Genomic DNA, 26,671 nt, shown 5'->3' with positions numbered 1-26,671 from the left:
TAATCATTATGTCGAGGGCTACGTGAGTATTGAAAAACCATACAGTAAAAAGTTGACGTGTACTGATTCGGTATGAAGCTGTTGAAAACTGTACAATTAAAAAGCTCCAGATCACTTCGGGAGTATGAGAAATAATTGATCCCAATGACAGAAACACACAGGGGACCAAATATTGTCTGACTTTACGAACGGGATACATTTTGGTATTGCAGGGACGCTGAGTCATATTTAGTTTGGAATATTTGGTCGCGCTCCTTGATCATGTAACTTCGACGTGTCAAAGATTAAAGTGGGCAACCCGAGAAAGATGAGCACGTACTTCATGAGTTCTGTAACGTAATGACGAACCAAGGCGACACTTTCGGGATCCATCGTTGATCCCGCAACCATTTGCGGTAGGCTCACTGGCGTGGGAAAACATGTTGATATATAGTATTTTTGGGAGATGGAGGCGCAAGGCTCACCGATCATGCGTAACAAATGCTCGGCACCGTAGACGGCGCTCATCTCACGCTCCTGTCCGACTTGAACAGTGGGCCCTGTCACATATCGTTTCCTTATGTCGGCATATTGTGGTCTTTCAAAACAATACAAGAGATTGGCCCCTAAAGCGCGATCGAAGTATGTCTGTAAACCTGCGATGATGGTTGGCAAGACCGTCGTAGGATCACGCAGTCTAAAGAGACTCATAGATGAGCGATAGAGTATATGGCAACAATAGTGAGACTCACTGAGGGGCGGGCGAAGCGAGAACAGAATTCTGAAAGTCAGTCAAGATGTCCTTCACGGAAGGGTTTCGTGGTAAGGTAACAAGCTGTGAACCCAGTTTAGACATCTAAAAGTACAGCTGTCGACCATGCTCCTACCTGATTGTTCTTGGTAACAGCCTCCCAGTCATCGACAAGAAGGACCTTAAGAATCTCAGGTATCACAAGGCGCAGCTCAGGACGTCTTGTGCCATCATCATCATCTCTACCGCGCTTCGTCCCTCGTCCCTCCTTCCGCCGACCTACAGGCTGAGCCTTGGTCGTCGCCGAAGCTTTCGCATTCGTGCTTTGAGCGGCTATTTCCTTTGATGACTGTATGAGAGACTTTTGGAGTGCGATGTTCACCTCGTTGAACTTGAGCAGCCGCTGTGGTGGAACCCATTCGTCCCATCTACACAGACGCGAAAGGATCAGATCGCAGTCGAACCAGACATATAAGGCCATTGCGAGGGGCGTACGTTTGCTTCCAGCCGCGATAATGCACGAGATAGTGCGGACCAACACTGCCTAGCTTTGTCGTGGTTTCATCCCAGTGTTCGACTTTAAGAACTTTTGCCTCATATATGAGGGGCCCATGGTAACACAAGACCTTCTCATTGACGTTGTAAACACTGCTCGAAGGGCCTGCCATTGCCTGCGGGCTGTGTAACGGGAGAGTGGTGCGTCACCTAAGTCACAAAGGTCACCCAAGGTCTGGCACGCTTGAGGAGTCTTCTCTCAGTGCTCACCGTCACATCCCCTCCTTCTCAGCTACGATTTGCAGCATTTACAGCATAAAAACGGTCCATGCCGCGCGTCTCCTCTATCTTACTCCCCAGCGCCTCCGCATAATACCCGCTCTCACGAAACCTAGACTCATACTTGTCAACTTGTCGTGGTAGACCCAGCGCATACTCCAACTGCCGTGATAAAAAAGCGTGCTTGATATTCTACACAAGCTCAACGGCTTTATCTGTCATACAGTTCATTTTTTCGCATCAGTGAAGGGGACATCTTGACCTGCTGGGTTTTCAGTGAGTTGACCCCTATATCGTCCATGTGCACAGAGGCTCGCGGCTTGCTCGGTGACAGCACCTCTGTCTATTTTCAGCTTCATTGGAAGCTGACTCGAGACCACATCCCCCGATCAACAAATAGTTTGAGAATCTGGTCTCATGATTTATTTGTATACAGGTACTGACAGCGCATCATGTCACTGAAAACATCGTCTGTACTCCTCTATCTATTTCTGCTGCATTTGGCAGGAATCTATCTATTTACGCGCGGGTTCCTGCTGACGCGCCTGTCGCTGGCATCCTTCGCGTCCTGCGACGCGTCCTCTCCTTGTACTCTTCGTCCCACCCATAGACGTGCCGTTTTCCTCATCGTCGACGCACTTCGCTTCGATTTTTTATCCCCTAATCCTCCCGAGCCACATTCCCCTTACCATCACAATGTGCTGACGTTGCCTCGCGAACTCACCGCGCGATATCCGCAACACTCATTCTTGTTCAACGCGTATGCTGACCCTCCTACAACTACGCTGCAGAGGATCAAGGGACTTGTCACGGGATCTCTACCGACCTTCGTTGACATGGGCCACAATTTTGGTGGTTCGTCGATTGCCGAAGATTCCATCATACACCAGCTTCGTGTAGCAAACAAGACTGTGTGTGCATTTCTACCTTGACATCTTAAGTATAGTTCACCTTATCGCAGGTGGCTTAGATCGCGTTCATGGGAGACGACACGTGGTTATCCGTTTTTCCCTCTTCATTTCATCCCGAGATGCTGCACGACTTTGATTCGTTCAATGTGGAGGATCTGCACACGGTTGATAATGGCGTCATCGCCAACCTCATCCCTCTTCTTACCAATTCACCGCACGCAAAGTCGTGGGATTTTCTCATCGGCCATTTCCTAGGCGTCGATCACGTCGGGCATCGCGTGGGTCCAGATCACCCTGCAATGAAAAGCAAACAGGAGCAGATGAACGACGTTCTCGGCCGTGTCGTCGACGCCCTCGAGCCCGATACTCTCCTCGTCGTGCTCGGTGACCACGGCATGGATCGGAAAGGCGACCACGGCGGAGATGGCGATCTTGAGGTCTCTTCTGGCATGTGGATCTACTCGAAAGGTCTCCCACTATCTGTTGCAGATGCAACGATTCCCTCGCACCTACAGAAGACTGTCATATTTCCTGGGGCATCTGTTCCGCATCGCCGTGTTCAACAAATCGATTTGGTCTCGTCATTATCGCTCCTCCTCGGCCTACCCATTCCGTTCAATAACCTTGGCACTGTCATACCTGAGTTATTCTGGCGTGGCGAATCGGGTATCGAGTACGAAAATGCACTCAGCTTGAACCTACGGCAGGTCAACGCGTACCTAGCAACGTACCGTGCAAGCTCTGCTGGCGGCGAGCTCGACGGCGTGTGGGATGGCCTGCAAAAGCAGTGGGGTGCAGTCGTCAGTGCTGAACCATCAGAGAGACGGGAGCAATCTGTTGAGTACACGCGGTTGGCATTGGAGACCTGCCGCTCGCTGTGGGCACAATTCAACGTAGGACTAATCGTGTTTGGCCTAATCATACTGGGCCTCAGTTCGGTAGTCGGATGGGGTATGTTCCAACATAGTGGACGCATTGGAGCGGAATGGGAGCCCTGGATCTCGACGTTGACGCGAAAGTCTCTATTAGCAGCGTTGGCGGGTGCCACACTGGGCGCCATTGCTCACATGCCGGTACAAGCAGTGTTTGGTTTCAAAGGAGTCTCTCTAATCCAGTTCCTCATCTTCGGTGCATCTGTGGGCTCAGCTGTTGCTGTAATTGCTACCGCTCCACCTCGTATACATCTTTCCTGGTCGCTCGTGCCACTTGTGCTTCATCCGCTTGCGTTTCTCTCCAACTCGTACACCTTCTGGGAAGACCGCATCATTCCTTTCCTACTCCTCACCACATCAGTTCCCGCATTTTTGACATCATTCTCTGCACCAACCGCGCGCCTGCGCAGACGCATACTCTTCTTCTCCGCAGTCTTCGCAGCGTGCGTACGTCTAATGGCAATAAGCACTGTCTGCAGAGAAGAACAACAACCATGGTGCAGTGTCACTTACTTCGCCGGCGGCACCGTTGCGTCACCACCCACCATTGTCATTGCGATCATCTGCCCAGCTTGTATTTTCCTTCCCTTTGCAATTCGACGGGTGCTCGCGATTTCCAAATCTGACAACGGTGTTGCGTCGATCTTTCTACCTTATATTCTTACACCGACGCTCCTTGGTGGCACGGCGTATTGGATGGTGGAGTGGATCGACAGCGCGCAGGCTCTTGGCGTAAGTGCGGATCTGAGGCTACTGAGGACGATCGTAGGGTGGTGTACGATAGGTGGAATGCTCCTAGCTGGTGGCGCCCTTTGGACCGCCGTCCCTGTCGCGCTACATATCACGACCGAGCGCGCACTACCTGGTTCTAGTCCTAATGCTAAAGCACGCGTCACCATTCTCGGATTTGCCAACGCGTTCGGCGCGCCATACCTCATCTTTTGGTGCATCGCGCTCGGGCTCACTTGGGCGGCCACGCAGCTCTCGGGCCAAGTTGCGCTTGGCTTCGGAACGTTGGCGTTGCTCGCACACCTCGAGGTCGTGGACAGCGTGCGAGATGCCCGCGCGCTGCAGGATGCTTTCATAGCAGATCCCGCGGCCGCTCTAGCACTCCTGCGTGCTCAGTCAGGGCAAGCCATGGCGGAACTGCAGGGCCCAGGAACCACCGGTCTTGAGGCTCAAGTGACATTCGAAGAGATCGTCCCACTGGCGCTACTTGCATTGCTGTCGTTCTTCGCGACAGGACACCAAGCGACTGTGCCGTCGCTGCAATGGAAGTCGGCATTCGTACTGAGCGCAAGCGTGACGTATCCGTGGTCTCCGGCGCTTGTGCTGCTGAACACTGTCGGTCCGGTGGTCCTCTGTGCACTTGCAGTGCCATTGGTCGCGCTGTGGAATGTGGCGCCCCTACCTGTCGTATCGGCGCCTGTGGACCCGAAGGCGGAGGAGGCGAATGATGGAAGAGTCAAAGTGGAAGAACCTGGTGCGCAGGTGCATCGCAACGCGGTGCGGGCTTCCCTCGGCGTGATGGTCTACTTCACTGCGCTGCTGCTCGGCGCAGCAGTGGGCGCGGCAGTGCTTCGCCGTCATCTGATGGTGTGGAAGGTGTTCGCACCGCGATACATGGCAGGTGCCATGCACTTGCTCGCCGTAGATGCTGGAGTTGTACTTGGAGTGCATATCGGGGTGCGGCGAGTCGTGGGGAGAGTGGGAAGAATCTTGAGTGTGAGGAGGTGAGATTGGTAGAGAGGTGCAGACTATCAAGGACTTGTTAAATTTGGTTGGAATACACTGCTAAACTAATGAACTTTCTAGTACAGTAAGGATCGACTCCGTTGCTTAAGCGTTCGTGGGTGTCAAAATTCGCTCCTGGCCATTTTTCTTTTGGAATGTGTTTCTCCTCCATGGACCCTAGCCACGGTCCGATGGGAAGAAATCATTGCCTGGGTTCTACGGAACAGACTGTCGCAGAATTCACCATCGCAAATATTCATTACAGATTCGAACGCTGAGCAGGACGCTTTGCACGTTGGCCACGCAGCGCGTCTTTCGCAAAGTCGCAGTCCACAATTCTTTCACTAGCGCCACAGTATTCGGCAAGATCCTGCAACAGGACGCTATCGCTCAGGCCATCGGGGAAATTCAATTTTGGCAGGGCTATCGTGGTATGGTTCTTTCGATCGCATTGGTGCAGGGGCAATGATTGTACGAACGCCAGGAATGCTATATTCGGATGCAAAGGTCCTGCTGACATCTTTCGCTTCTTCGATCTCCAGGAGGTTACGACATTCATTGGTACCCAAAGCGTCGACGGTAGCCACTTGCGGGATGAATTTTTCGACGATGTGGTCCGCGTAGCAGAATCCAGTGAAGTGATGACAGAAAGCTGACCAGAAAAAGCTGTGAATATCAACAGCAAGATCAGCTACTAACGCATAGGGCGGCTAATGCATCGATGATGGACTTGGTGTCGCCGACAGCACCGAGATTCGGCCTCCATTCTGCCATGACAGGAGGTAAGTAAGGATCCAAGGTGATGAGCACTTCTGGGGTAGCCATAAAACACTTAAAAGTGTGCGGAGTGTGAGAGCACATGAGAATGATGGCAGCAAGTCTTACTGTAAGTGACCAGTCGTATTGCTGACTCTCCACCTGCTGCCCTCCGTCAGTCCTCCGTCGCCCTCCTCGCCACCTTTTTCATCGGTCTGTCCTGCCAAATTGAGCGCCCAAGCGTCTCCGGGTGGCAGCAGAAAACGAGCGAGCTGCCGTCCACGCTGCTCAAGGTGATGGATGAGAGTGGCGTCGTATGAGCTCGTGAAGGAGATAGGGATGAGAAGCGGCTGGTAAGGGTTTCGTTTTCGTCCAAGTATGATACAATTAATACACAGCTGAACTGCAGTTGACTCTGTCCTGGCCCATTCACGGATTCCTGAGTAAACACGATCGACCGGCTCTCTATTTTTCTGGTCGGCTGTGCACTCGTGCACAGATTTCAGATATACAGAGGATTTTGCGCACCGATATAATGTGCGCAGTCGGTTTTCCACATCGCCCTTTCTTCCTGATCTATGCGGCCACTTTGTGCACTGGGGGAAGGACTCTGTGCGCAAGTGCCTTGTAACGCGATGTGGGCGTTTTGACTCCACCTAATGGTACGGAGGGTGTTTGCACCGCAATTATATGGCAGGCGCCATGCACTCGCTCACCGTAGCTGCTGGGGGAGTGCATAGGAGTGCATATTGGGGCGCGACTCGTCGGACGAGTTTTCGGGAGGGTGGGATTTTTTTGGATAGGAGCTGGTGACGGCCAGACTGTCGCATCCTTCAAGTTACATCTCATCCTCCATTGCAGTGGGAGCTTGATCTCTCAAATGCTCTGTCCGGATCGCGTCAAAAACCTCCCCGAGTCCCTGCATTCCCAGCTCTTACTGGCCAAGGGTTCCGATCATCTTCCAGGTGTCAAGGTCGGCCCCTTGCTGCGACGCACTACATGAGCAAGTTGCTGGCCTCCTCTGTGGAAGCACCCGCTCTGATGTGTGCACGGACTTGTGGGATTTTCTAGCTGCCGAGGGCTGAATATCTTGAAGTAGCAATGCACCTGCCATGCTTTGCAGCGGATTTTCGGATTTTCCTTGCACAAGAATTTGAGATATCTTTGTTAGTCTATTTGTGATCTAGATATTCGGGAATTTTCATGAAGTCCTTCACTGATCTGCTAATTTGATTCGCCCAATGCGCATCGACACCGAATGGCGATTGTACCAACTTGAACATAATCTGGGAGAAAGAAGCCTGTACAATGGTGTTCTCAAATTGTCATGATACTATTCACATATGTATACGGTGTTCATAACCCGGAAAATTCAACTGACGACATGATCTATCTAATAGTATCGTTAATTTTGTCACCGTTGTTGTCTGCACTGTCGTCGCCGTACATTGCATCAGCGCCGTCGTATCTATCACCCTCATCATATCTATTGCCGCCTTCGTCACCATCGCCTCCGTGGTAAACCTCTTCATAATCGCCATCTACGCCTTGGAGACAGAGTGTCAAGAGAATATATATCCTCGAATGTTCGTTCGCCAATTGTATGAAATGCTTCATATCTCTCCTGAAAGTCGAATTATCAGATCTCGTGCATCGCTCACATCATCATTAGCGCTGTCCTAGCATACGTCTACATCTTTGCTCGTGATGATAATCGCTCTGACCGGAAGTGATACCGCCCGCGAATCTCCATTTCAGTACTCGTCCTCCGGATGAATCAAACACCAAAACTTTTGAAGTGCCCGAGCATCGCTATCGTCATACGGTGACCCCTCCATTGCCGAATACGCATACCGGGTCCCCTGACGCCCTTCTTTCAGCTGTACGTAGTTCATCGGTTCCCCATCGTCGAGGTCAGAGTCTGAATAGTCCTCAAACCAGTGAGATTCGGACTCCACTTTCAGTGTCCCCAACGCCTTCAGTTCCTCGGCAAAGTAGTCCCATATATGCGACCACTGGCGCGGCTTCGTGCGCCGGGTCTTCAATCGCAATTCTGCACTCCGTGAGCCACAGCTTTCTCAGTGTTCCCTTGTGACGTAAAATAAAATCTTCGACGTGCGTGACCGCATTGAACAAGATCCTCCCCAACCAGAGGAACTCAAGCACGGGGAAAGTCGCCTGCGAGAAATCAAGCCTGGGTACAATGCCCACGTCAACGTCGCTGTGGAGAATGAACGAGGTGAGAGAGTGAGAGAGTGAGCCGAGTACGCTGTGTTGAATCCCTTGTTCCCAAAAACGGATATAAGCATTCCGAGAGTGGGACTTCGGGTCGCCGGTAAACTTAGTCGTGATCATAAGACTGGATAGTGACCCAAAGAGGCCCTTAAATGAAGGGAGATCATAGATGGAGTCGTGAAGTGACATCAAGCCGTCAAGGGCGAGGGAGGAGAGGGAAAGTGGGTGGGGTCGGCTGAGTATTGCAGAGAGAATGGTCGATTGGAGTAGAAGTTTCGGTTCGCGATAAAATGATAAAACCAGGTTTTTGAGTCTCGGAAGATCATGGATACGGGCGAATGAAGAAGTGAGAGATTTCAGCGAGATCTCTAGATTCGATTTCGGCCCCGGCACAGTGTCTAGAGTACAATTAGTGCCCCTGCGGTGATGCGATCGAACAAACCATACCGCGGATTTGAACGTGAGCATATTCGTGGTCACCTCCCTCCCGAAAGGTGATTGTTTCGATACTTTGAGCGATCGCGTCGTTTTGTAGGATCTCGTCAAATACCGCGGCACTAGTGAAATGTTTAGTGACTATGACTTCGCGAAAGACGCGCGGCGTGGCCAACGCGCAAAACGTCTTGTTCAACGTTCGAATCTGCAATAAATCTTTGAAATGGTGCATTTTGCTGACGATGGCGTCGAGGCGCTCATAGGGCAATGAGTCCATGGAGAGCTCTTTGGCGTTGACGAGTTGGGTTGTTGGGGGACCGATAGGGGTTGAATTGGAGATGGCGAACCGTTATGAAGTAGGCCGACCCAAAGCAGAACCACATGAGAAATCCGATCGGCGATAATGAGTACCGAAGCAGGCTATGACTCGAGAGAGCAGAACGTGTTTTCCGCGACTGCACGCGACAGAAGAATTCAATACGTACACTACGGAAAAAATCCGAGATGAAGTATCCGTCATGGCAAACGGTGTCTAGATCTCTCCCTGTCCAGACCGCGAGTCGAAGAGGGGCGGATACACGATGATTTAGTCGTGTGCATGCGTTCGGACCAGTCACTCCTGCTGCTCCACGTTGAGCATGTCATTCTTGAACTCGATCAGATTCAAATTGCCTGTCAACGTGAAAGCCCCGTACAAGGCAAAACGAGGAAAATGTTATCAGAAAATGAGCGCTTGCTCCGACGAGACTCGAGTCCGAGGTGCGTCTGACGATGGGCAATTTACCAGGGGAGATGACGATGTCCACGTCCCTGTTAGTTCCGTAGCGACGCAGTAGCGAGCGTCGACTCCGGGTGAGGATGAGAGCCGGTCTGCATACAGAATGGGCATGTTTATGCGTCGACGAGGCATGAACTGAGTGTATCGAGGGTGGTGAGATTAGCAAAGAGCGTCGTGGGAGGTAGATGCTGGCGCTGACGAGACGCGACGAACCTTGGAACAATAGAAAAACAAGAGAGCGAATCGAGAATGCTCGCGGTCGAGCGGCTAGCTTCGTACGAGTACGAAGCCGGCAGCAGTATGAAACACGATGTCTTGGTGACGTCTCCACAGGCTCCAGAGCTGTGAATGTCGCCGGTCAGCACCTTCTCAAGCGCCAGTCCGTGCTACTATGCAGTGTCGGGGACCGTCAGTCGCTATGAGATCTCCAGCAAATCTAGAGACAAAAAAATTCCCCGCCACGCTGGGATACCTTCACGAATCCAAACCGGTCAGGCATCATTGGTACGGCATCGCCTTCTTAGCGAGTCGGAACCCTCGCCTTGCGTCCCGCACGATTTGTTCGTAAGAAGGAAACGCCCAGTTGACTCGGTATACCTTACAACATCGCCACCTTTACATGATGAAGCACTCGCACTCTGACCATGAAACCTACCACGCTCTACTTCGTCTTCTCGTTCCACCTGTAAACGCACACAAAGGCCACATCAGCACCCCGCTCATCGCAAACCAAGACCAAGCCAAACCGATCAAGAAAAAACGGAAACAACGAGGGAAAAAAAATGAAAGAGACACCCACAGATCCATAAAAAGTCTCCACAGCACCGAAAACATCACCCCCTGCAACCCATTCGCCAATATCCGCGTCCTCAACCCCCTCCCAAGCAATCCTTTGATACCGTCCGTGGCGACGACCGCGCGCGCGGCCGCCACGTACCCGACGCGCGTCTCGTTCACCTGGCGGTACGTTTTGACGACGCGCAGCGAGTTGGAGACCGTGTCGGAGAGCGCGGAGGCGACGAAGCCGATCAGCGCCTGGCGGAGGAGCTTTTGGAGGAGTGTGTGCGGCGCAGGAAGCGTTTCGTCGAGGTAGTTGTACGTGCTGAACCACTGCCGCGCGCGGGGGCGGTGAGCGGCGCGTGGTGGACAGAGGAAGGAAGGAGGGGCGTACGGGGTAGTGTCCGACGAAGGTGGCGGCCGCGGTTGCCCACGCGCCGTAGAACAGCGATCCAAACCCATACACCTCGACCTTCAAAGTGGCTCCCATCAGCACGCACACACTGCACGCACGCACGCACGCGCACCGCGACGCACCCGGCGCTTCAAGATCCCCCACCCGCGCGCGCCCTGCGTCTGCAGCGTCGTCTTGACGGTATCCACCGGCGTCAGGCCCATGCGGAACAGCGCGGCCGCGGCGGACGCGAACACGGTTTTCGCGGCCGCGGGGAGGCGGCTCAGCAGCGGGTTGCTCTGCAGGAGCGCGAGGATGCCCGCGTTCGCGGCGGTGTCGCCGAAGCGCGCGACGGGACCCTGCACGAGCGCGGCGGACAGCCCCGCGTAGAAGCGCGCGGGCCCGCCGGCGGCGTAGAGCGTGCGGAGGGCTTCGGTTGTGGTGGACCCGTAGCGGTATTGGTAGTTCATGACCGTGCGGAGAGGCTAGGGCGGGGTGAGGGAGGCGAAAGGGGGTGGAGAGAGAGGGAGGGAGTGGCGTACCATGAGCGTGAGGACTTGTAGGATCATGGCTGTGGGGGCGCGAGGATGAGGTCGCGGGACGGATATGCGCAAGAGTCGGCCTACATACCCGCAGCGCCGCTGAGCCCGCCGCCAAGCGCTTTCTTCAGGGCCTCGCCGAGGTCAAACTGCCCGTACGGGCGCACGGCTCAGAGAGGAGGACAGGGACAGGGGGGAGAGAAGGCTGGACGGGGCACACCTCGACGTCGTCCGCATCGATGAAGGCCTTGACGAGCAGCACCAGGGTGGCGGTGGCGAGCGAGGCGGTGACGACGTACCACGCGGCGGTCCATGCGGAGACCTTTTCCTTCGGTGCGAGCGCGTCGGCGTCGTCGGAGGCGACGATGACGTCGACGGGCGATGCATGCTCTATCTGTGCGTCGGTGTACGTCTGTGGATTGGCAGCCGGCCCAGCGAGGAGGGGCTGGCGCTCTGGGTCTTCAGAGTGTGCGGACATGGCGGTCTGAGAGAGAACGGTGTGTGCGTGCGTGGGTTCCAAACTTGGCTTATACCGAGGTGACGCCTTTGTATGTGGATATGGCGATTGGGTGTGGGGAATCTCTTGCGCAACGTACGGTTTCCGATACTTATGCTACGTGCCAGGGTTCAATTTGTAAATTACTTGGTTCATTCAAACGTGATCATCTCCTTGCAGGCCTTCCTGCAACAATACAATGATTGCAACAGAGACATCACGAGTGGTACTGCCATATTCAAAACAATCCTTATAATCATTGCTTCAAAACTAATTCTTCACGAGCCTACAAGTGTCCTAATGGCATAGCAGTGACGAAAATGTTGTGAGGCGCATCAGTAGCACGGTGCCTACGAGGGGAGCTCATTACACCATGTATTCTTGACTTGTCAGTTTGTGTCGCCTCGAACGAACCACTTCGTGGAACATGCGCTCGGCCATATCATCTTCCGCCGACGTCTTCTCGTCCACTCGCAGATATGAGTGGCCGGCTCGCTCGTCGAGGTGCACATAAGAGGAATGGTGTGGCCGGACTTGGTTGGCGTTGTGGCCGGGTTCCACCGATAGCTGAACCAATGCCTCAAGCTCGTCTGCGAAATGAGTCCATATCTGAGACCAGACCTGCGGCGGCCCTTCCAAAACGCTATAGGATGCGATGTGGCATTGCGCAAGATGCAGCGACTTCAGCGTGAGTTTGTGTCGCACGATGAAGTCTTCGACGTGAGTTTCCTCGTTGAACAAAATCATCTGCAATGACAAGGACGCGAGCGCAGGAAAGTCCAGCTGAGAAAAATCAACTCGAGGGACAACGCCGACGTCCAGATTACTGTGCAGAGTGAACGACGTGAGAGAGCGAGAGAACGAGGCGAGAGGGCTGAGAACGCGAAGCTGCATTGTGTGCTCCCAAAAAAAAACAAATGAAGGCCGAATGTGTGGCGGTGGAGGCTCCAATCCCCAAGATGGTGAGATACGGATAGCATCGAGTCCGCGGAAGAGGTTCTGAAAATCAGGTGTGTCATACTGTGGGCCGTGATATGCGAACAAGCCATTGATGGTGAGAGAAGTGAGCGTAGCTAAAGGCAATTGGACTGAAATTCCGCGGAGGATGGCCATTTGAAGTGCCCATGGACTCGGCGAGTAAAATTGTCTGCTCCTATGCTAAAATGATAACGACAGACACTTGATCAAGGGAAGGCGGCGAAGGTAGGAGAATGACGAAGTGAGAGAGTTCTCTAAGGCTTCGCTGACTGCGAGCGGTTCGCACCAAGACAATGGACTCCATGCTCGGCGAGAACCTATATCACATCAGCCTCGACAATAAGTGGAATGCATATATCCTGGAACAGATACAGACCTTCTTCTTTTGAAACTGAATAGGCTTCTCGAAAGAAAATTTCTTGAACGAGGCATGCTAGCGTCTTGGATCGTACAATATTACTGAATGCCTCTGCGCTCTCAGGTGTATTGGTGACATTAACCCGTTTAAATGCGAGTGGCGTGACCATCGCACAAAACGTCCTGTTCAACAGTCGAGCCTGTAAGAGGGTGTGGCCAGGAGAGATGTCTTGAACGATAGCTTCGAGGAGCTCAACAGGTAAAGAATCCATGTTCCGATTGTAAACTTTGACAGCGGGAGTGTCGGCTGTGTTCTGGTGGATCGAGTTGAAGACTCGAAAGGAATGGTAGACAAGAGTAAGCTAAGTGGCAGGAAGAGATGCGAGGCGAACACTACCAGGCCGCTAACCCCCTGCGGTCCAAGCTACTTCAAACCACATGAGCCACTGGTCACGAATAACGTGATTCTCACTCGCCACAAATCAGCAACGCATCTCGGAATCTTGTAACTTGTCCGAGTCAGTCACAGTATCAAGGTGTGTTCAAGACATCTTCACGATAACGCCTTCCAATGCCCGCGTGGTTTGCCGCTCGAGTGCCGCTTGTCAAACGTCGCGTGTCAGAGATGCAGCGGCGCGAAGAGAGCTCGATCATTCGTGCATGGAATGTAGATCAGCACAGATCAGCATTCAACAGAAGGAGTGCGAAGGTTTCCAAGTACTAGTTAAATGGTGTGGATATCGTACAAGCATAGGTGTTGTCAGCAAGATACACTGAGAAGCCTGCTAACATCTCTGCAAATGAGTGAGTATTTTTGAGGGCACCTGCGCAGCGGAAACTAAGAACTTGTTGTTTGCTGTTTACATAGCATCTTGCGAGAGTATGCAATGACACTACAGCGACTTGAGTATGCATTCGTGCCAGGTTTACGTGAGTGTTCCTAGACGAGAAAGTGAGCGCAGAGAAGTTGAGCTCTGTCGAGCTATAAAAACCTTACTGCCTGAGAGACAAAGCCAATGTCGATATCACTATGAGAAGTAAGAAACCTGACTGCCTGAGAGACAAAGCCAATGTCGATATCGCTATGGGAAGTAAGAAACCTGTTGATGTTCTCATGGATGCACAGTTCGAATGCAAAGACTGCTCTGGAACGATGCCCAGCCAAAACGACAGCTCTCGAGGATCAAAAGAGCATGAAGAGAAACCGACAAAGCGTAGGATTCTTAAGATCGCTACCTCTGCATCTGAGTGGTCAACAGACAACGATTTCAATTAAGCTGGCTCTTGAAGAGAGCTACACCGTGCAGTCTCCATCAGCCCGTCAGATGGCCAGAGACCACGCAGATTGTCCAGCGCACAAGATATTCCTGTTCAAAACCTGGCCAGTAGGGACTCCGTCGAAGTGGTGCTGAAAAGGTCATGAGGCAAGGGTGTTTTGAACACTACGGCACCTCGGTCGTAGGGTTTGCAGAGAGAGTGCCGCTTGTCACGTGAGTCACACCAATGCTGGTCGAATCACGAGCTCCCTTCATTCTTGACATTCTACTCTCAGACTGGCCTCATTCGCTCAACAATCGCCCCAAATCCTCCGCCTCTCCACGCCGTCTCTCACCAGCCCACCCACCGTCCCCTCCCACCGCGCGACCATGCCAGCCCACCAGCCCAAACCGAAACGGCCCTCGGTCCGACACCTAGTCTTCCAGAGCCCTCGGGCTACCACTATGAAACCTGGCCTCACCGTCACCAACACCCAGTCCGACACGCAATCCCGCCCATAACACCCCGCATCCACACGCAAGAGCGAGAATCACCCATGTCCGCCTTCGACCCCGCCTCCATCTTCGTCGACGCGCGCCTTGAAATGCCCACCCCCCCGTATATCCCGAGCACAGGCCCAGCGCACGCGCCCCTCCTCGACGCGACGAACACGACCTCAGCCTCACCACCCACGCTCGCCGTCCCCCTTACAGGCCTCAAACCCACCCACCTCGTCAAGCGCGTCCCCGTCCCCCCACTCGCCCCCCCCGCCCCCGTCCCCCCACTCGTTCTCCCCGCCCCCGCCCCCGCCCCCGCCCGTCCACACGCAGCCGCCGCCGACTCCGACCCCCCATTCCGCATCACCTCCTTCCCGCGCATCCCCCCCGCCCGCGCATCGTCCGCCAATCGCGGCACCCACGAGCGCCGCTTCCCCCCCGCGGACCCGCACGCGCTCGTCCGCCTCGCGACCGACAACCTCGCGCGCATCCGCTACGAGCGCGAGCTCGACGCGCTATGGCGCGGCGCGGGCCTCGAGCGCGCGCACGCGTATGCTACCGCGAGCGCGGTCGAGGACTCCGGCGCGAGTGACTTTCACGATGCCGAGGACGAGGACGAGGACGAAGACGAAGACGAAAACGAAAACGATGACGGCGAAGACGAAGACGAGGTCGAGTTCAGCATAACGCCCCTCCCGCGCACGCTCCTCCCCTGCCGCCCGCGCGCGTCTCCCAACCCCACAGACCCCACAAACCCCTATTCCCACACGCGGCGCTTCCCGACGCTCGACGCGCACGCCCTCCGCCGCATGGCGATCGAGAACTTCGCGATGCAGCGCGACTGGGAGCTCGAGCGCTGGGGCGCCGACGCCGACGCCGACGCGGTCGGCGCCGTGTACGAGGATGAGGACGCGTACGGCGACGCGCACGGCGACGGCGGCGACGGCGGTGATGCGCGCGACGCGCCGCCGCATATGCCCGTGCGCGCCGCGACGCCCAACAACCGCGCGCCCTCGTCCGCGTCCGCGTCCGCATCCTCCTGCTCCTCCTCGTCCTGCTACGACACCGACTCGTCCGCCTCCGCCTCGCCCTCCCTATCCGCCTCTGAATACGACTCCGACGGCGACGGCGACTCGGACGCGGACGCGCACGCGCCGCAAAAGCCGCTCCCTGCCTCGCCGTCACAGTCGCGTATCGCGGTGCGGGGCCACGCGGCGGCGCTGTTCGGCCGCCTCTTGGGCACGTCGGCGCGTAAGGGCGGGGCGTGCGCCGCGCCCGCGCATGTGCCTGTAAAGAGCGCGCGCCGCACGAGCGTGTGCGCGCAAAACGGTGCGCGGGCTTTGCTCTTCCGCGTCCTCGAATAGATGCTGATCTTTTGTGTGTGTGTACTTGTAGGCGTTGGGCGCTCGGGGAGCGCGGGCGGAGATAGCGTTGGGAGTGGTAGGCAGCGGGACAGGGGCAAGGACAGGGACAGGGGCCGCTCGTGGATCGCGGCGGGGCTCGCGTCGGTGCGCAATATGTGGACGCTCGGCGTCTGAGGGGGCGTGCGATGCGGCGCCGCCCGCGAATCGTGGATCGAACTCGACTCGAGAAGGTCGGAGGTTGGAGGCTGTGTGCGGCCGGGGCTGGCGCTCGCCGCTCTCTGGACTCTGTGACTCTGTGACTCCGTGCGTTGCGCTGTGGATGTGGATGTGCCTTGTTGGTCGAGACGTACGGGGCGCGTGCGTTATGCTTTGCGTTGCTTTGCTCTGCTATCGAGCGCAGTGGTCGCTCGCTCGCTTGCTAGCTGTCGATGCCGGTCGGTCGGATCTGCCGTCCGCCGGCTGTCTGCTGTTTGCTGTCTGCTCTTTATCTGCTGTGTCGTCGTCGTGTCTTCGTGACAAGGAAAAAAACACCCCAATACTTCGCATTTATTTATCGCCTACCCAGACTTCCTTGTATGTACCATATAAACTACGCCACACAAAAATCAAACTCTGCCAGTCCCCCGCTGACCGTCTCACTTCCCCTCCGCCTCCGCCTCCGCCTCCGCCTCCCTGGCTACCATCTCCTCCCAGTCGTCCCACCCCATCCCCAACACAGCCGTATCCCGACTCGGCCCCTCGCCCTCCGCCCCTGCAGGTACCCCGCGCCCATCCCCAACCTTCCCTTGCGGCAGCACGCGCTCGCACCTCGCCACGCCCTCCCACCGGAACCCCGCGCGGCGCGCGGCGCGCACAGAGCGCGCATTGAGCACGTGCGCGCGCCACTGCACGCGGCGGAGGCGCAGCGCGCTGAACGCGTGGCGCAGGAGGAGACGCACGGCGCGCGGCGTGATGCCTGGGGCGCCCTGGAAGCGCGGGAGGGTGAGGAGGAAGCCGAGCTCGGTGGAGAGGTTGGATGGGGATGTGCCGAGGAAGCCGATCATGCCTGCGAGCGTCGCGCGGCCGTCGGCGTCGGCGTCGGCGTCGGCGTCGGCGGAAGGAGGCTTGGCAAAGACAGCGAAGAGGACGGAGTAGGGGTCTGGCTGGATGCGTGCGGCGATGAGGTCGGAGACGAAGGCGGCGGCGGAGGGGAATGGGCCGAAGGGAAGGTAGGTGTAGAGCTCTGGGTGGGGCGCGGTCGCGGCGAAGAAGGGCTCGGCATGGACGGCGGGCTGTTTTGGGCGTGGGGCGGGTCAGGGTTGTGGTTATGATAGCGGGGAAGGGGAGGGAGGACGGACGAGGAAGGGCGTGAGCAGGACGCGGTCGTCCTCGAGCTCGCAGACGGGGAAGCAGAAGTTGACGTCGTACGGCGCGTCCGTGCGCTCTGTGCTTTGGGCCATCGTTGCTGCTGCTGTGTTATTCTGGGCGTCCATGTGGATGTTTCGGAAGTGCGCCCGACTCACCTCGAGTCATATTCTGCCTGAGGACTCAGTATTCAGCCACCAACGCGACGCGATTTTCGCAGCACGTGCGCGCGCGGCATCTGACGCACGATGACGTCGTGACCTCCCTGACACTGACAAGCAGCCGACAGCGGCCCCACGAGCGTCCCACGACGCGCCCGCAGACGGATGCGGACGGCCCTCGTTGTGGTGGTCTCATCATACCCATCGTCATCCACCCATGACGTATCTGCACGTGCAGGTCCCTGTGGGGCTCCGCGCGGCTCATCCAGTGCGCAGCCGTCCTGCATCTCCCGTCCGGAGCTTCAGCGCAGGGCATATAAAGCTCGGTCGATGGGGGTAGCATCTAGGATATCCCATCCCAAGTCATCACATCTTACACGCCTGTCTATAACCACTTCGCGAATTCACACATCCCTCCGAAATAAACATATCCATCATGGTACGTTCGCTCTTGCCTCCTCGCATGGATGGGTATTGACCGACTCGGCTTTTCAGGGCTCCATCTTTTCTGCCATCGGCGGCGCCATTAACTCCATCATCTCCGCCATTGCGGGCATCCTCGAGACCATCGTGTCCGTCATCGTCACCGTACGTCTTCTCTCCGTCCCTCGCTCTATGCGCCGCTGAGTCCCTCGACCTGCAGATCATCGTGACGATATTTGACGTCATCTTTGACATCCTCTGCTGCCGCTGCTTCTCCAGCAACCGGCGTGCGGGTCGTCGCAGTGGTCGTTCCGGCTTCGGTCGTAGTCGGAGAGGAATGGGCTCTGGTACTTACTGAGCGCGCGCATCCTTTCGCCTCCGTTTTCCTTTTCGACGATGTGAAGTTTGAGCGATACCCAACTGTATATCACACACGAGTCCGGCCTTCGAGTTTGCTGTCATTGTAGATTCCTGGGGAGAGGGAGTTTATGTATCACTAAAATCTGTCTAATGACTTGACAATTTAACGTTGCCATATTCCTCCAACTCATTCTCGTTGATTGCACATTCCCAATTATTGAAAGTAACCATTGCACTCATCGGATTCATGCATCCTACACGATATTGGTACACTTCGCCACAACGCACACTTACACAAATCACCACGTTTCGTGCGCAGGGCGGACTGCAAAAAAAAACCCCGACACATGATCTTCAGCAGCGCGACACAATCAACACAGAAAGCGAGCACTCAGCACTCACGATCGAGCTCCCACGTCCACGCAGACCTGTCTTGCTCCGCGAGATAGAGGTAGGACTGTAACGACCGGCGGCGGCGGCGGCGGGCCCGGTCAGCGGACGCTCCTCGTCGCACACGCAACTGGAGCAGACACGCACTTTCGCGATGCTCTCGGGGTCGAGCCTGATGTCGGGGTTGCTTTCCCATTCGGGGCCGCGGCCGCGCGAGCGGTCGGTCAGGATGCCTAGGATCCGTTCGAGACGCGCTCGTGATCAGGCGGGCGTTCTGCAGATAATGGCCGAGAAGACGCACCTCCATCGATGATCGCCTGCGCGCACAGCCGAACCCGTCAGTCCACGCCGAGCACCCAATACATCTCAAGCCAGGCGTTTGCACTCACGTGTGCGACCTGCCAGACCGACCGATGGTCAGCAGCGAGACCCACGGGAGAGACCGGCGCGCGCACGTGTATGTTCTGCTTCCCAAACTCCTTGCTCAGGCTCTGCGACAGCGCGCGCAGGCCGAACTTGCCCGCCGCGAACGCCGCCGTCGTCGTGTTCCCACGCCACGACGCCGTCGCGCCCGTGAGCAGCAGCGTCCCGCGCTTCCCGCGCGCGTCGAGCGCCTGCGCCTGGAACGCGAGCAGCGCCGAACGCGCGAACCCGAACGCAGCCGTCACCTGCGTCTCGACGCTCTCCGCGACCTCCGCCTCGGTGAGCTCGAGGAACGGCTTGCGCACGCCGTACCCCGCGTTGTACAGCGCGACGCGCACCTCCGCGTCTGGCCAGTGCGCGCGGACCGCGGCGAACGCGGTCTGCACTTCCTTGTAGGTGTATGCGCCGATTGGGAACGTGGCGGCCTGCGACGGCGGCGGCGGCGGCGACGGCGACGGCGAGAGGTAAGTGGGGATCGGGAGACTGGAGGTCTTGCGCTCGGGGCGAACGCACCTCACCACCGTCTTGGCTGAGCTCGGCCGCGAGCTTGTTCAGCTTGTCAGAGCCGCGCGCGATGAGCGCGATGCGGTACCCCGCCTTGGAGAAGACGCGCCTGCAAAATCAAAGGGTCAAGCGGCTCTTCAGTCTCGGCTCGAAAGGTGCGACCGCGGAGAGTGTGCCCTACGCCGATGCACCCCCGGTACCTTCATCGCGCCAGAGCCAGGTTGGTCGGTCGGTCGGTCGGTCATCGAGCTTCGCGTCGACACAGAGGGAACGCAGACGCACCGGTGCCGTTGCCCACGCCTGCGACGACAAAAATAGGACGAGACGACATTGCGGCTGTTACTTGTTACCTTCGATGATTCGCTGAGATGCGTTTGCAAGCAGACGCAGTGCGCTTTTTGACTGTATCGTCGGGCTGGCTTTTATATCGAGCGGCTCAGGCGCACGCAGCGCGACGCTATATACGCAGAGATGTAGCAAGCTCGCGTCATGCACCTCGCGCGCCCAGCCCACGCTGGAAGGTGCTGAGTGAGCCGTGCGAGTTGCGCCCGCGCGCGGACGGCCCGAGCCGGGAAACTGATTACCAACGCGTCAGGCTGATGTTCTGACCGAGGCAGGCGTCAGTCATCCGATTCATCATGGCGTGCGTGGCCCTATAAGTATCGGTCGGCGCACAGTTCTTATCCTATTTATACGTCCACGAGGAGGAACGTACAGGGAGACGGCGAATGGGGTCCGAGAAAGGAGTGTCATGTACAAAGCGGAGCCCTCCGCTGCAAAATATGAACAGCAGAATAAAGAGCGACACATCCATCCAATAATACAGTTCGGAAGGTCGACGATAGTGTCCAGTGTCCAATGTCCAGCCAATGAAAAGAAATTCAGAAAAAAAAGAGTGGAAGTATCTAGAGAACGCTGGGAAGCTGTGTGTAGTCGCTGGGCAGATCTTTTATGTCCGGGGGTTTAGTCCATTTATCTGAACCCCTGCAAGTCAGCGGCCTGCGCCAGCGAGTCCAGCAGAGTCCGCGCACCTGGGCATGCAATGAAATAATCGTCCATCGCGCGCACGAATCGCTTCTGATATTCGTGCGGCGGTATGACGGTCGTCTCCCTTCCCGAGTTGAAGCCTTGCTTGGCCTTGTATTCTAGCGTCTTGGCGAACGTGTAGCTGCCGATGGTGTCTACCAGCCCACAGAATATTTGGCCCTTCTCTTCGTTTATACCTAAGAGCAAGCTGCAGGATGATCAGACACATGCGATTGTTGAATGCGCGGGTAGCCTACGAGTAGTCCATGATATTGCTTCTAGCGAGGAATTCGCAATCCGATCTGATCCCTTCTTGAAGGATAGCCTTCGAATGTGGACGAACGAGGGTCAACGCTCGCGATTGGCCTGTACAACCTTAGTGCACACGTTTGACGGGAAAGGTGACCATACCCTACCTTCTATCCACTCCCCATCGAAGAGCGTCTTCTTGGACCCGCCGGAGCTCGCTTTGACCTTTCGGCCTTGAATGCCTTTCAGGTCGAACGTCTTGGCGATCTTTTGATCACAAAACAGGTTCTCCATGACCAAGAGGTCTGCCTTCGCCTGTATGGTTCCGTTTTCTAAATTTCGAATCTCCACGGTATAGAAACCCAGAAGCTTAGCAAGGAGCGAGGCCTTGCTGGCCGTAGACTCCATATGACGAAAATACGATGGCGCGAGGTCAATCAAAACCTGCCTTCACCGTCCGTCAGCGCTCGACTCAAACAAAAATAGATAGGTCAAACATACAGGTCCGCGACATTCCACGCGTTGACCAAAGTCTTCACGATGAACCGGTCATCTGACGTCTTCCAAAAGTTCGACCGGCTCTTCCCGCCCTCGGCCCGCCAGTTCTCGCACTTGGCCATGCTCTTCAAAAAGACATCACCGATCCCACAGCGACTCCGCAAGGCGTCGAACTGCTTCGCGTAATATGCGGTGCAGCTAAACTTGAGCCGCTTGCCAATCGTCCAATCGTACTTGATGTGCGGCCGCTCGTCGATGTATAGAGGGTCGGCGGACGTGGACCCGCGCTGGTTTTGGAAAGCAGGGGATGTAGGGCGAGAGGGCTCCGGCGATTTCAGCATGTATCGCATAGCGTTGGAGAGGCTGCTTGTCCATGATAGGATGCTCCCAGGTACCAACTGAGGGTACTGTTCATTGCTCCACGCGGTTGGTCCGCCATCCGGGTGTGTGCTCGACGCATCGGTGTCTTTAGGAGGAAGGGGAGGAGGAGGGAAAAGAACCAGGTCGGTGCCTGATTCCGGACCAAGGCCATTGGCGTTATCCACGGATAAGATAGAAGACGTTTTTCCCCTTCGAATATGAGTCTCCAAGAACCCGGAGTTGCCAAATTCACTACCATCCTTAGAGGCAAGTGACGCCGCATCCAAATCGCTCAGTATTCTCCCAGCTGTTTCGCCCGCGTCTGGCATACTGGACACGTACCCCTCAGCCGCCTGTTGGCTGAGCTCGACTGCTGGATTCGCCCATGCAGATGGAGGCGCGACGCCGGTAGCCATCCGTGAGGCGGTCGAGCCAAGGTTCATGAAGGTAGATGGCGTGAGCCCCGACGGTCCATCTACCGAAGCCTTGTTCCGCAGGACATCGCGCAAAGAAAGCAGCAAAGTCGGATCACGAGGATGTTCCTTCCGACTGATGACTGCAGAATGCGTTTCGGGTTCATGCCAGACGATGTCCTCTTTGTCTGGATCAGGTTTGGGAGCAGACGAGAAGAACTTGAACGAAGAGGTGCTGCTGGTGGCTATAGAAGGGGTTGAAACCGCACTCGATTGGATTGAAGGTGTCGGTGGAGGAGCGGACGCCTTGGAAGTATCAGGATGTTTCATGCTTGTGAGTTCGCGCTGATAGTCTAACGAGCTGGTAGTTCTCGGTCAATCACGACAGCCCGATAAGATCACAGTCGATCGGGCGGCACACTAACCTGAGGGTGAAGGCGATGATACTTCCCCAGTCTTCTTCTTGCACAACAACCTTGCCGCCGGGGATGGCATGGAAGCCGTGATGCCACCACTGTGGCTCCTGGATGGCTTGTCTCTTGTTTGCAAACGTTACTCTAGATTCCTTCGGAAGATGTTTGGTCTCCCAGGCAGACAGCCGTTTGCTTGCTCCAACCGCAGCAGAATAGAACGACCGACGCACATCGTTGAGGGTTGATACGGGGGTCTGTAGTAGCTGTGAATACAATGCCTGTTCCGTTCGCTGAAAAGTTTGGCGCATGCTGTCTAGTAGGGACACTGAATCGACCATATCAACTGTCTTGATAGATCCTTCAAAATCAGAGTTGGCTGAATCGGTGCGTGCTGATGGGGAGGGCCGGATTGTTGATATGGTTGAATGGGACTCTTCTCTCAGATGAGGGGAGAGATTGGGAGATGCAGTAGGTTCCAAAGAGATGAGACCTGCTTTCGGGGTCGCAGCCGGAGAGGTTGACTCGTACGCCTCGTCCGCAGATGGCAAGCGAGGTAGCGACTTGTGGTAGGATGAGGCATCATCGCCTGACAGCTGCACTTCCTAGAGTCAACGTCAGCTTTGAGTTTAGAAATGTGATTCACATTCTACAACTACTTACTAGTTCGTCCAGATGGTCCGCAACCCGTTGCCACCAGGTTTTGATTTCCCTGCGAAGTACGCGTTTCTCTTCTCCACCGTCGTACTCCTTCTCGTCTCCGATGACAACTCCATCGGTGTCTTTGGGTGTTTCGACGGCCGCGCCTGGTGTAATCTGTAGTCTGGGAACACATAACTCAAACACATCGTTGATGGTAGAAACCGTGAAGGATACGGCGTGCGACTGGAAGGCGAAGTGACGGACGATATTCAAACGGGATTGCGGCAGAGGAGAATCCGAACCGGTCCATGGCTGAGGAGGGGGTGTGGTATGCGAACAAAGCGAAGGTGTCAAAGTACAGATAGCTGGCGAATACACTAAAAGTTCGAGAAATTTGGCAAACGAAAATAAACTATGCGCCGACGGTCAGATCTCGCGCAAGCAAATATGAGATCAATACCCACTAAGTTCCATCTTGCATCTTACATCGCGGTGTCGTCTCATAACACACATTACAACTTTGCCACATCTCAATCGTGTCCTTGACGATACTTTGGATGGGGTTTGTCTTCGCGACGATCCGTACTCCGTTGTGTATCCATTGCAGCCTGTGGTGTCCGCGCACATACTCGCAGCCAGGACGATCACACATCTCTTCTGCGCGCATACATGCGTCGCCTACCATCTCCCCGAGCGAACATTGACCTTCCGAATAAAATCCAATCGTCTGCCATCGCGCGCGAGGACCGCAAGGCGTGAGAGTCAGGAGATCGCTCGCCTTCAAAGAATTTGACAATTTCTCGGATGAGGCCGGAAGGGCCTCACGAGGCACAGGGACATGCTGAGAATATAGCACGGAGAGGCTTTGCTGAAGAACGAACCCGGCGGTTCCCGACATGCCATTTCCGCACACCTCCTTGCAATTCCAGCCCAAGATGCTCGACAAAGCCGTACGCTCTTCTCCTGTGAGTCCAAATGTCGGAAGCCGCTTCTCCTTCTCTGCCAGGCCAACAAGTAACACCGGAGGAGAAAAGACCACGCCAGTAGACGTGGACAAGAGTGCCTTGCTCTCCTCAATGCGTTGCAAAGCAGATTGGAATGGATGATTTGAGAGCGGACTTCGTTCTTTGGCAGGCACTGGGGGAGGACGGGTCTCGCCGAAAATCGAAAATCGACGGATACGCCGGTATGGTGATTCTTCAGACGATCTAGGAGACGATGGTGAGACGGGCTGCCGTGGGAGATCAAGTGAACTGCCTCGTGGCACGGACGGAGACCCAGTAGCGGTGGCTAGATGAAGGAGATCGGAGCCTTTCTTGGAAAAGAAATTCCAAAGCGGCAAGGGTATGAGGGAATCGCGCGGCTTGCGCTTTGAATCAAATGACACGCTACTTTGGAGTGGAGGTGCTATCGGCGGAGAAGGTTTAATCAGGTGCGAGGGTTGGGGAAAGCGTAATTTGACGTGGCAGTCAGAGAGGAAGTGTTGTTCAAGCAAAAGAGAAAGATGCGTATAGATTGCCAGACGAAGAACTTTCACGAGTGATTCAAATTGTGCTAGAGATGATGCACCCTTGATTATGAAAGTTCCGCCCACGAGAGCGATTTCCCGGTCGTTTACGACAAGAGAATTGTCTAGACGAGATAGCGTGAGTCAATAGTTCAAGAGGTAGTTTGGAGTACGGCACCAAGTCAACTACTCGTCGGGGACAATTGCCAGCTTCGCAGCAATGGTGCGAATGGACGAGACCTCTGAAGCAATGAATGCCTACTGATGAGGCGAAGACGATGACAGTCCCCGCAGAGCATATTTCTGATGCAGATGGTCTAAGACAGATGGGTAGACGTACCACGCCATTCTTTGAGCCCGAACAGAATCAAATTCGAGGCAGCTTCTTCTTCCACTCCATCAGGACTAGGAAGGGTGTAGATACCTGGGCTGAAGACGCAGCTTGGGGTCATAGGGTCATTCTTGTAATCTGAAGGAACACGGACATGACCCCTCTGATCTTTGTAAGAATCTACGACCAGCAAAAGATGATTGCGTGCCGAGTCGAACGTCGTCGGACTTTTGGGCACGAGCTCAAGGAGTTGCTGGAGTGCTTGTTTGATCGACAGAGTGCTGTCAGTCACTTGATTGCTCTGTTCTTCCACCAAAGAATGAAACGATTCTTCCTTGGTCTTACCAGACATCGGCGAGATTCTGGATTTGGACCTCAGGCGAGTCTCGTTGGTCTCGTTGTTCGCCTCTAGCATCGCCTCTCGCCTCAGCCTTTCTGCTCCAAGCTGCTCCTCTCGCGTTTGCTTCCTAATTGCCCTAGCATGCTTAATCCCTCCTAACCAGCTGCCTCTCGAGATAGCGTCTGCCAATTCATTCAACGCACCTTCCAAGTCTCTTGCCCAGTTTCCCTTCTCTATACCAACCTCTTCTACGAAAGTGTGCTCGATGAAGTTTCGAAGATGGGAGCCGGCTTCGACAGCTAAACGTCGATGGCGAGGTTCTTCATGAGAAGGGATCGGGGGAAGAGGCTTCGGAGAGGGTCGGGAAGCCTGGACGGATGGAAATTCAAGAGTGCTGTTTGAAGATGTCATTTCATGAGATTTGTTTGAAGAACTGCCATGAAGAATGGCGCGACCGTTACAGAACTCCCTCATCAGCCTGAATGTCCTGCCGTCAGTGGCGACCTGTCCATAACAGGCTCGATTTACTACAGAAACGTTTCAGAAACTGGGTCAAAGCGGATGACGTACGGAAAAGTTCGTCCACGCTAAGTTGGCCCACACGATTGATCACATCTCGTTCTTGGTTGGTTCTATTCGTTCTGGTTTGACCTTGGTTGGTTCTATTCAAACCTCACCATCAATCCATAGAACCCCGTTGCCTTCGCTAATACGTAGGATATTTTAGAAGTCTCGTCACTGGCAGTCTCGTGGGCTCGTCTGACTCCGCGTCGTCATCAGATGACTGCGTCGCATTTAACCCATGACGGATCTTGCGTAGGACGCAAAAGGACTGTCTCACCGTCTTTCACCTGTCACTTGGACTAAATTGAAACTAGAAATCCTACTGGGGCTGTGCTTTGACTGCGTGCTGTGTCGCGTGTTGGCGCATCTCGTTGAACTCATGGAGGTAATGTACAGGCGTTTCTTGCCACTCACGGTCGAAACTTATCTGCCTATCTGACGCTTCAAGATAGCACAGATCATGAGAAATAACGTATGCTGGGACGGGTTCATCACCATCTCAGACATCATGCTTTCTTCTTCCAAGCCGGTCATGGGGTTTCGTTCCTCGAATAGCTTATTACCCCGCATTTTTAGTCGATCCAGGACAGCGATGCGCACAATACATCGTGCGCATCTTTCTAGACTTGAAAGGCAACGGCGCAGGCTATGTGACTTTTTTGGCTCCAACTACTCATGGCTATTGACTCAGTTCACGGACGGCTCTCAGGGTAGCGATGGAAGCTGGCGTAAGCCGGAGAATGAAAGTACAGTATGCGATCTCCCCTATCCCGCATTTCGAT

The 26,671-nt window shown here is 55.2% G+C and overlaps 11 protein-coding genes across 11 annotated transcripts; 4 read left to right on the top strand and 7 right to left on the bottom strand.

Moving 5' to 3' along the window:
* Nucleotides 1–182: 182 nt before the first annotated feature.
* On the bottom strand, nucleotides 183–1,398 carry HETIRDRAFT_430103 (uncharacterized protein; the record flags this gene model as incomplete). The annotated part of the gene is made up of 6 exons (XM_009553364.1): nucleotides 183–267; nucleotides 320–404; nucleotides 465–676; nucleotides 732–814; nucleotides 867–1,158; nucleotides 1,226–1,398. The coding sequence occupies 6 exons, from the start codon at nucleotides 1,396–1,398 to the stop codon at nucleotides 183–185; spliced, it is 930 nt and encodes a 309-aa protein (XP_009551659.1).
* A 106-nt stretch (nucleotides 1,399–1,504) lies between these two features.
* Nucleotides 1,505–6,157, top strand: HETIRDRAFT_460906 (uncharacterized protein; the record flags this gene model as incomplete). Its single annotated transcript, XM_009553363.1, has 6 exons — nucleotides 1,505–1,780; nucleotides 1,941–2,415; nucleotides 2,475–3,366; nucleotides 3,448–3,790; nucleotides 3,851–5,033; nucleotides 6,017–6,157. Exons 2-6 carry the CDS (start codon nucleotides 1,957–1,959, stop codon nucleotides 6,155–6,157), a joined length of 3,018 nt encoding a protein of 1,005 aa, XP_009551658.1. The 5' UTR covers nucleotides 1,505–1,780; nucleotides 1,941–1,956.
* Nucleotides 6,158–7,591: 1,434 nt separating this feature from the next.
* Nucleotides 7,592–8,784, bottom strand: HETIRDRAFT_106182 (uncharacterized protein; the record flags this gene model as incomplete). The annotated part of the gene is made up of 3 exons (XM_009553362.1): nucleotides 7,592–7,890; nucleotides 7,934–8,470; nucleotides 8,520–8,784. 3 exons carry the CDS (start codon nucleotides 8,782–8,784, stop codon nucleotides 7,592–7,594), a joined length of 1,101 nt encoding a protein of 366 aa, XP_009551657.1.
* A 1,152-nt stretch (nucleotides 8,785–9,936) lies between these two features.
* Nucleotides 9,937–11,473, bottom strand: MtC1 (mitochondrial substrate carrier; the record flags this gene model as incomplete). The annotated part of the gene is made up of 6 exons (XM_009552893.1): nucleotides 9,937–10,395; nucleotides 10,457–10,534; nucleotides 10,600–10,941; nucleotides 10,999–11,027; nucleotides 11,087–11,144; nucleotides 11,216–11,473. The coding sequence occupies 6 exons, from the start codon at nucleotides 11,471–11,473 to the stop codon at nucleotides 9,937–9,939; spliced, it is 1,224 nt and encodes a 407-aa protein (XP_009551188.1).
* A 384-nt stretch (nucleotides 11,474–11,857) lies between these two features.
* HETIRDRAFT_328021 (uncharacterized protein) lies at nucleotides 11,858–13,098 on the bottom strand (the record flags this gene model as incomplete). The annotated part of the gene is made up of 3 exons (XM_009553361.1): nucleotides 11,858–12,638; nucleotides 12,663–12,734; nucleotides 12,842–13,098. 3 exons carry the CDS (start codon nucleotides 13,096–13,098, stop codon nucleotides 11,858–11,860), a joined length of 1,110 nt encoding a protein of 369 aa, XP_009551656.1.
* Nucleotides 13,099–13,896: 798 nt separating this feature from the next.
* HETIRDRAFT_106180 (uncharacterized protein) lies at nucleotides 13,897–14,818 on the top strand (the record flags this gene model as incomplete). Its single annotated transcript, XM_009553360.1, has 2 exons — nucleotides 13,897–13,917; nucleotides 14,379–14,818. Coding segments are annotated over 2 exons (461 nt in total), but the record flags the coding sequence as incomplete, so codon positions are not given.
* A 571-nt stretch (nucleotides 14,819–15,389) lies between these two features.
* On the top strand, nucleotides 15,390–16,567 carry HETIRDRAFT_436628 (uncharacterized protein; the record flags this gene model as incomplete). Its single annotated transcript, XM_009553359.1, has 2 exons — nucleotides 15,390–15,909; nucleotides 15,976–16,567. The coding sequence occupies 2 exons, from the start codon at nucleotides 15,390–15,392 to the stop codon at nucleotides 16,116–16,118; spliced, it is 663 nt and encodes a 220-aa protein (XP_009551654.1). The 3' UTR covers nucleotides 16,119–16,567.
* A 63-nt stretch (nucleotides 16,568–16,630) lies between these two features.
* Nucleotides 16,631–17,359, bottom strand: HETIRDRAFT_241817 (uncharacterized protein; the record flags this gene model as incomplete). Its single annotated transcript, XM_009553358.1, has 2 exons — nucleotides 16,631–17,215; nucleotides 17,282–17,359. Coding segments are annotated over 2 exons (663 nt in total), but the record flags the coding sequence as incomplete, so codon positions are not given.
* Nucleotides 17,360–17,666: 307 nt separating this feature from the next.
* HETIRDRAFT_106177 (uncharacterized protein) lies at nucleotides 17,667–18,230 on the top strand (the record flags this gene model as incomplete). Its single annotated transcript, XM_009553357.1, has 3 exons — nucleotides 17,667–17,717; nucleotides 17,945–18,037; nucleotides 18,093–18,230. The coding sequence occupies 3 exons, from the start codon at nucleotides 17,667–17,669 to the stop codon at nucleotides 18,228–18,230; spliced, it is 282 nt and encodes a 93-aa protein (XP_009551652.1).
* Nucleotides 18,231–18,531: 301 nt separating this feature from the next.
* On the bottom strand, nucleotides 18,532–19,880 carry HETIRDRAFT_125828 (uncharacterized protein; the record flags this gene model as incomplete). The annotated part of the gene is made up of 7 exons (XM_009553356.1): nucleotides 18,532–18,557; nucleotides 18,635–18,689; nucleotides 18,770–18,855; nucleotides 18,924–18,939; nucleotides 19,078–19,470; nucleotides 19,559–19,658; nucleotides 19,813–19,880. 7 exons carry the CDS (start codon nucleotides 19,878–19,880, stop codon nucleotides 18,532–18,534), a joined length of 744 nt encoding a protein of 247 aa, XP_009551651.1.
* Nucleotides 19,881–20,454: 574 nt separating this feature from the next.
* On the bottom strand, nucleotides 20,455–25,337 carry HETIRDRAFT_480930 (uncharacterized protein; the record flags this gene model as incomplete). The annotated part of the gene is made up of 9 exons (XM_009553355.1): nucleotides 20,455–20,525; nucleotides 20,581–20,783; nucleotides 20,833–20,941; nucleotides 20,992–21,272; nucleotides 21,326–22,456; nucleotides 22,521–23,110; nucleotides 23,169–23,559; nucleotides 23,612–24,779; nucleotides 24,998–25,337. 9 exons carry the CDS (start codon nucleotides 25,335–25,337, stop codon nucleotides 20,455–20,457), a joined length of 4,284 nt encoding a protein of 1,427 aa, XP_009551650.1.
* Between the last annotated feature and the right edge of the window lie 1,334 nt (nucleotides 25,338–26,671).

Source organism: Heterobasidion irregulare, assembly GCF_000320585.1.
Source record: "Heterobasidion irregulare TC 32-1 unplaced genomic scaffold scaffold_11, whole genome shotgun sequence".
NCBI classification, from domain to species: domain Eukaryota; kingdom Fungi; phylum Basidiomycota; class Agaricomycetes; order Russulales; family Bondarzewiaceae; genus Heterobasidion; species Heterobasidion irregulare.
The sequence above is the reverse complement of the archived record's forward strand: the minus strand, read 5'-3'. Positions and strand labels throughout refer to the sequence as shown.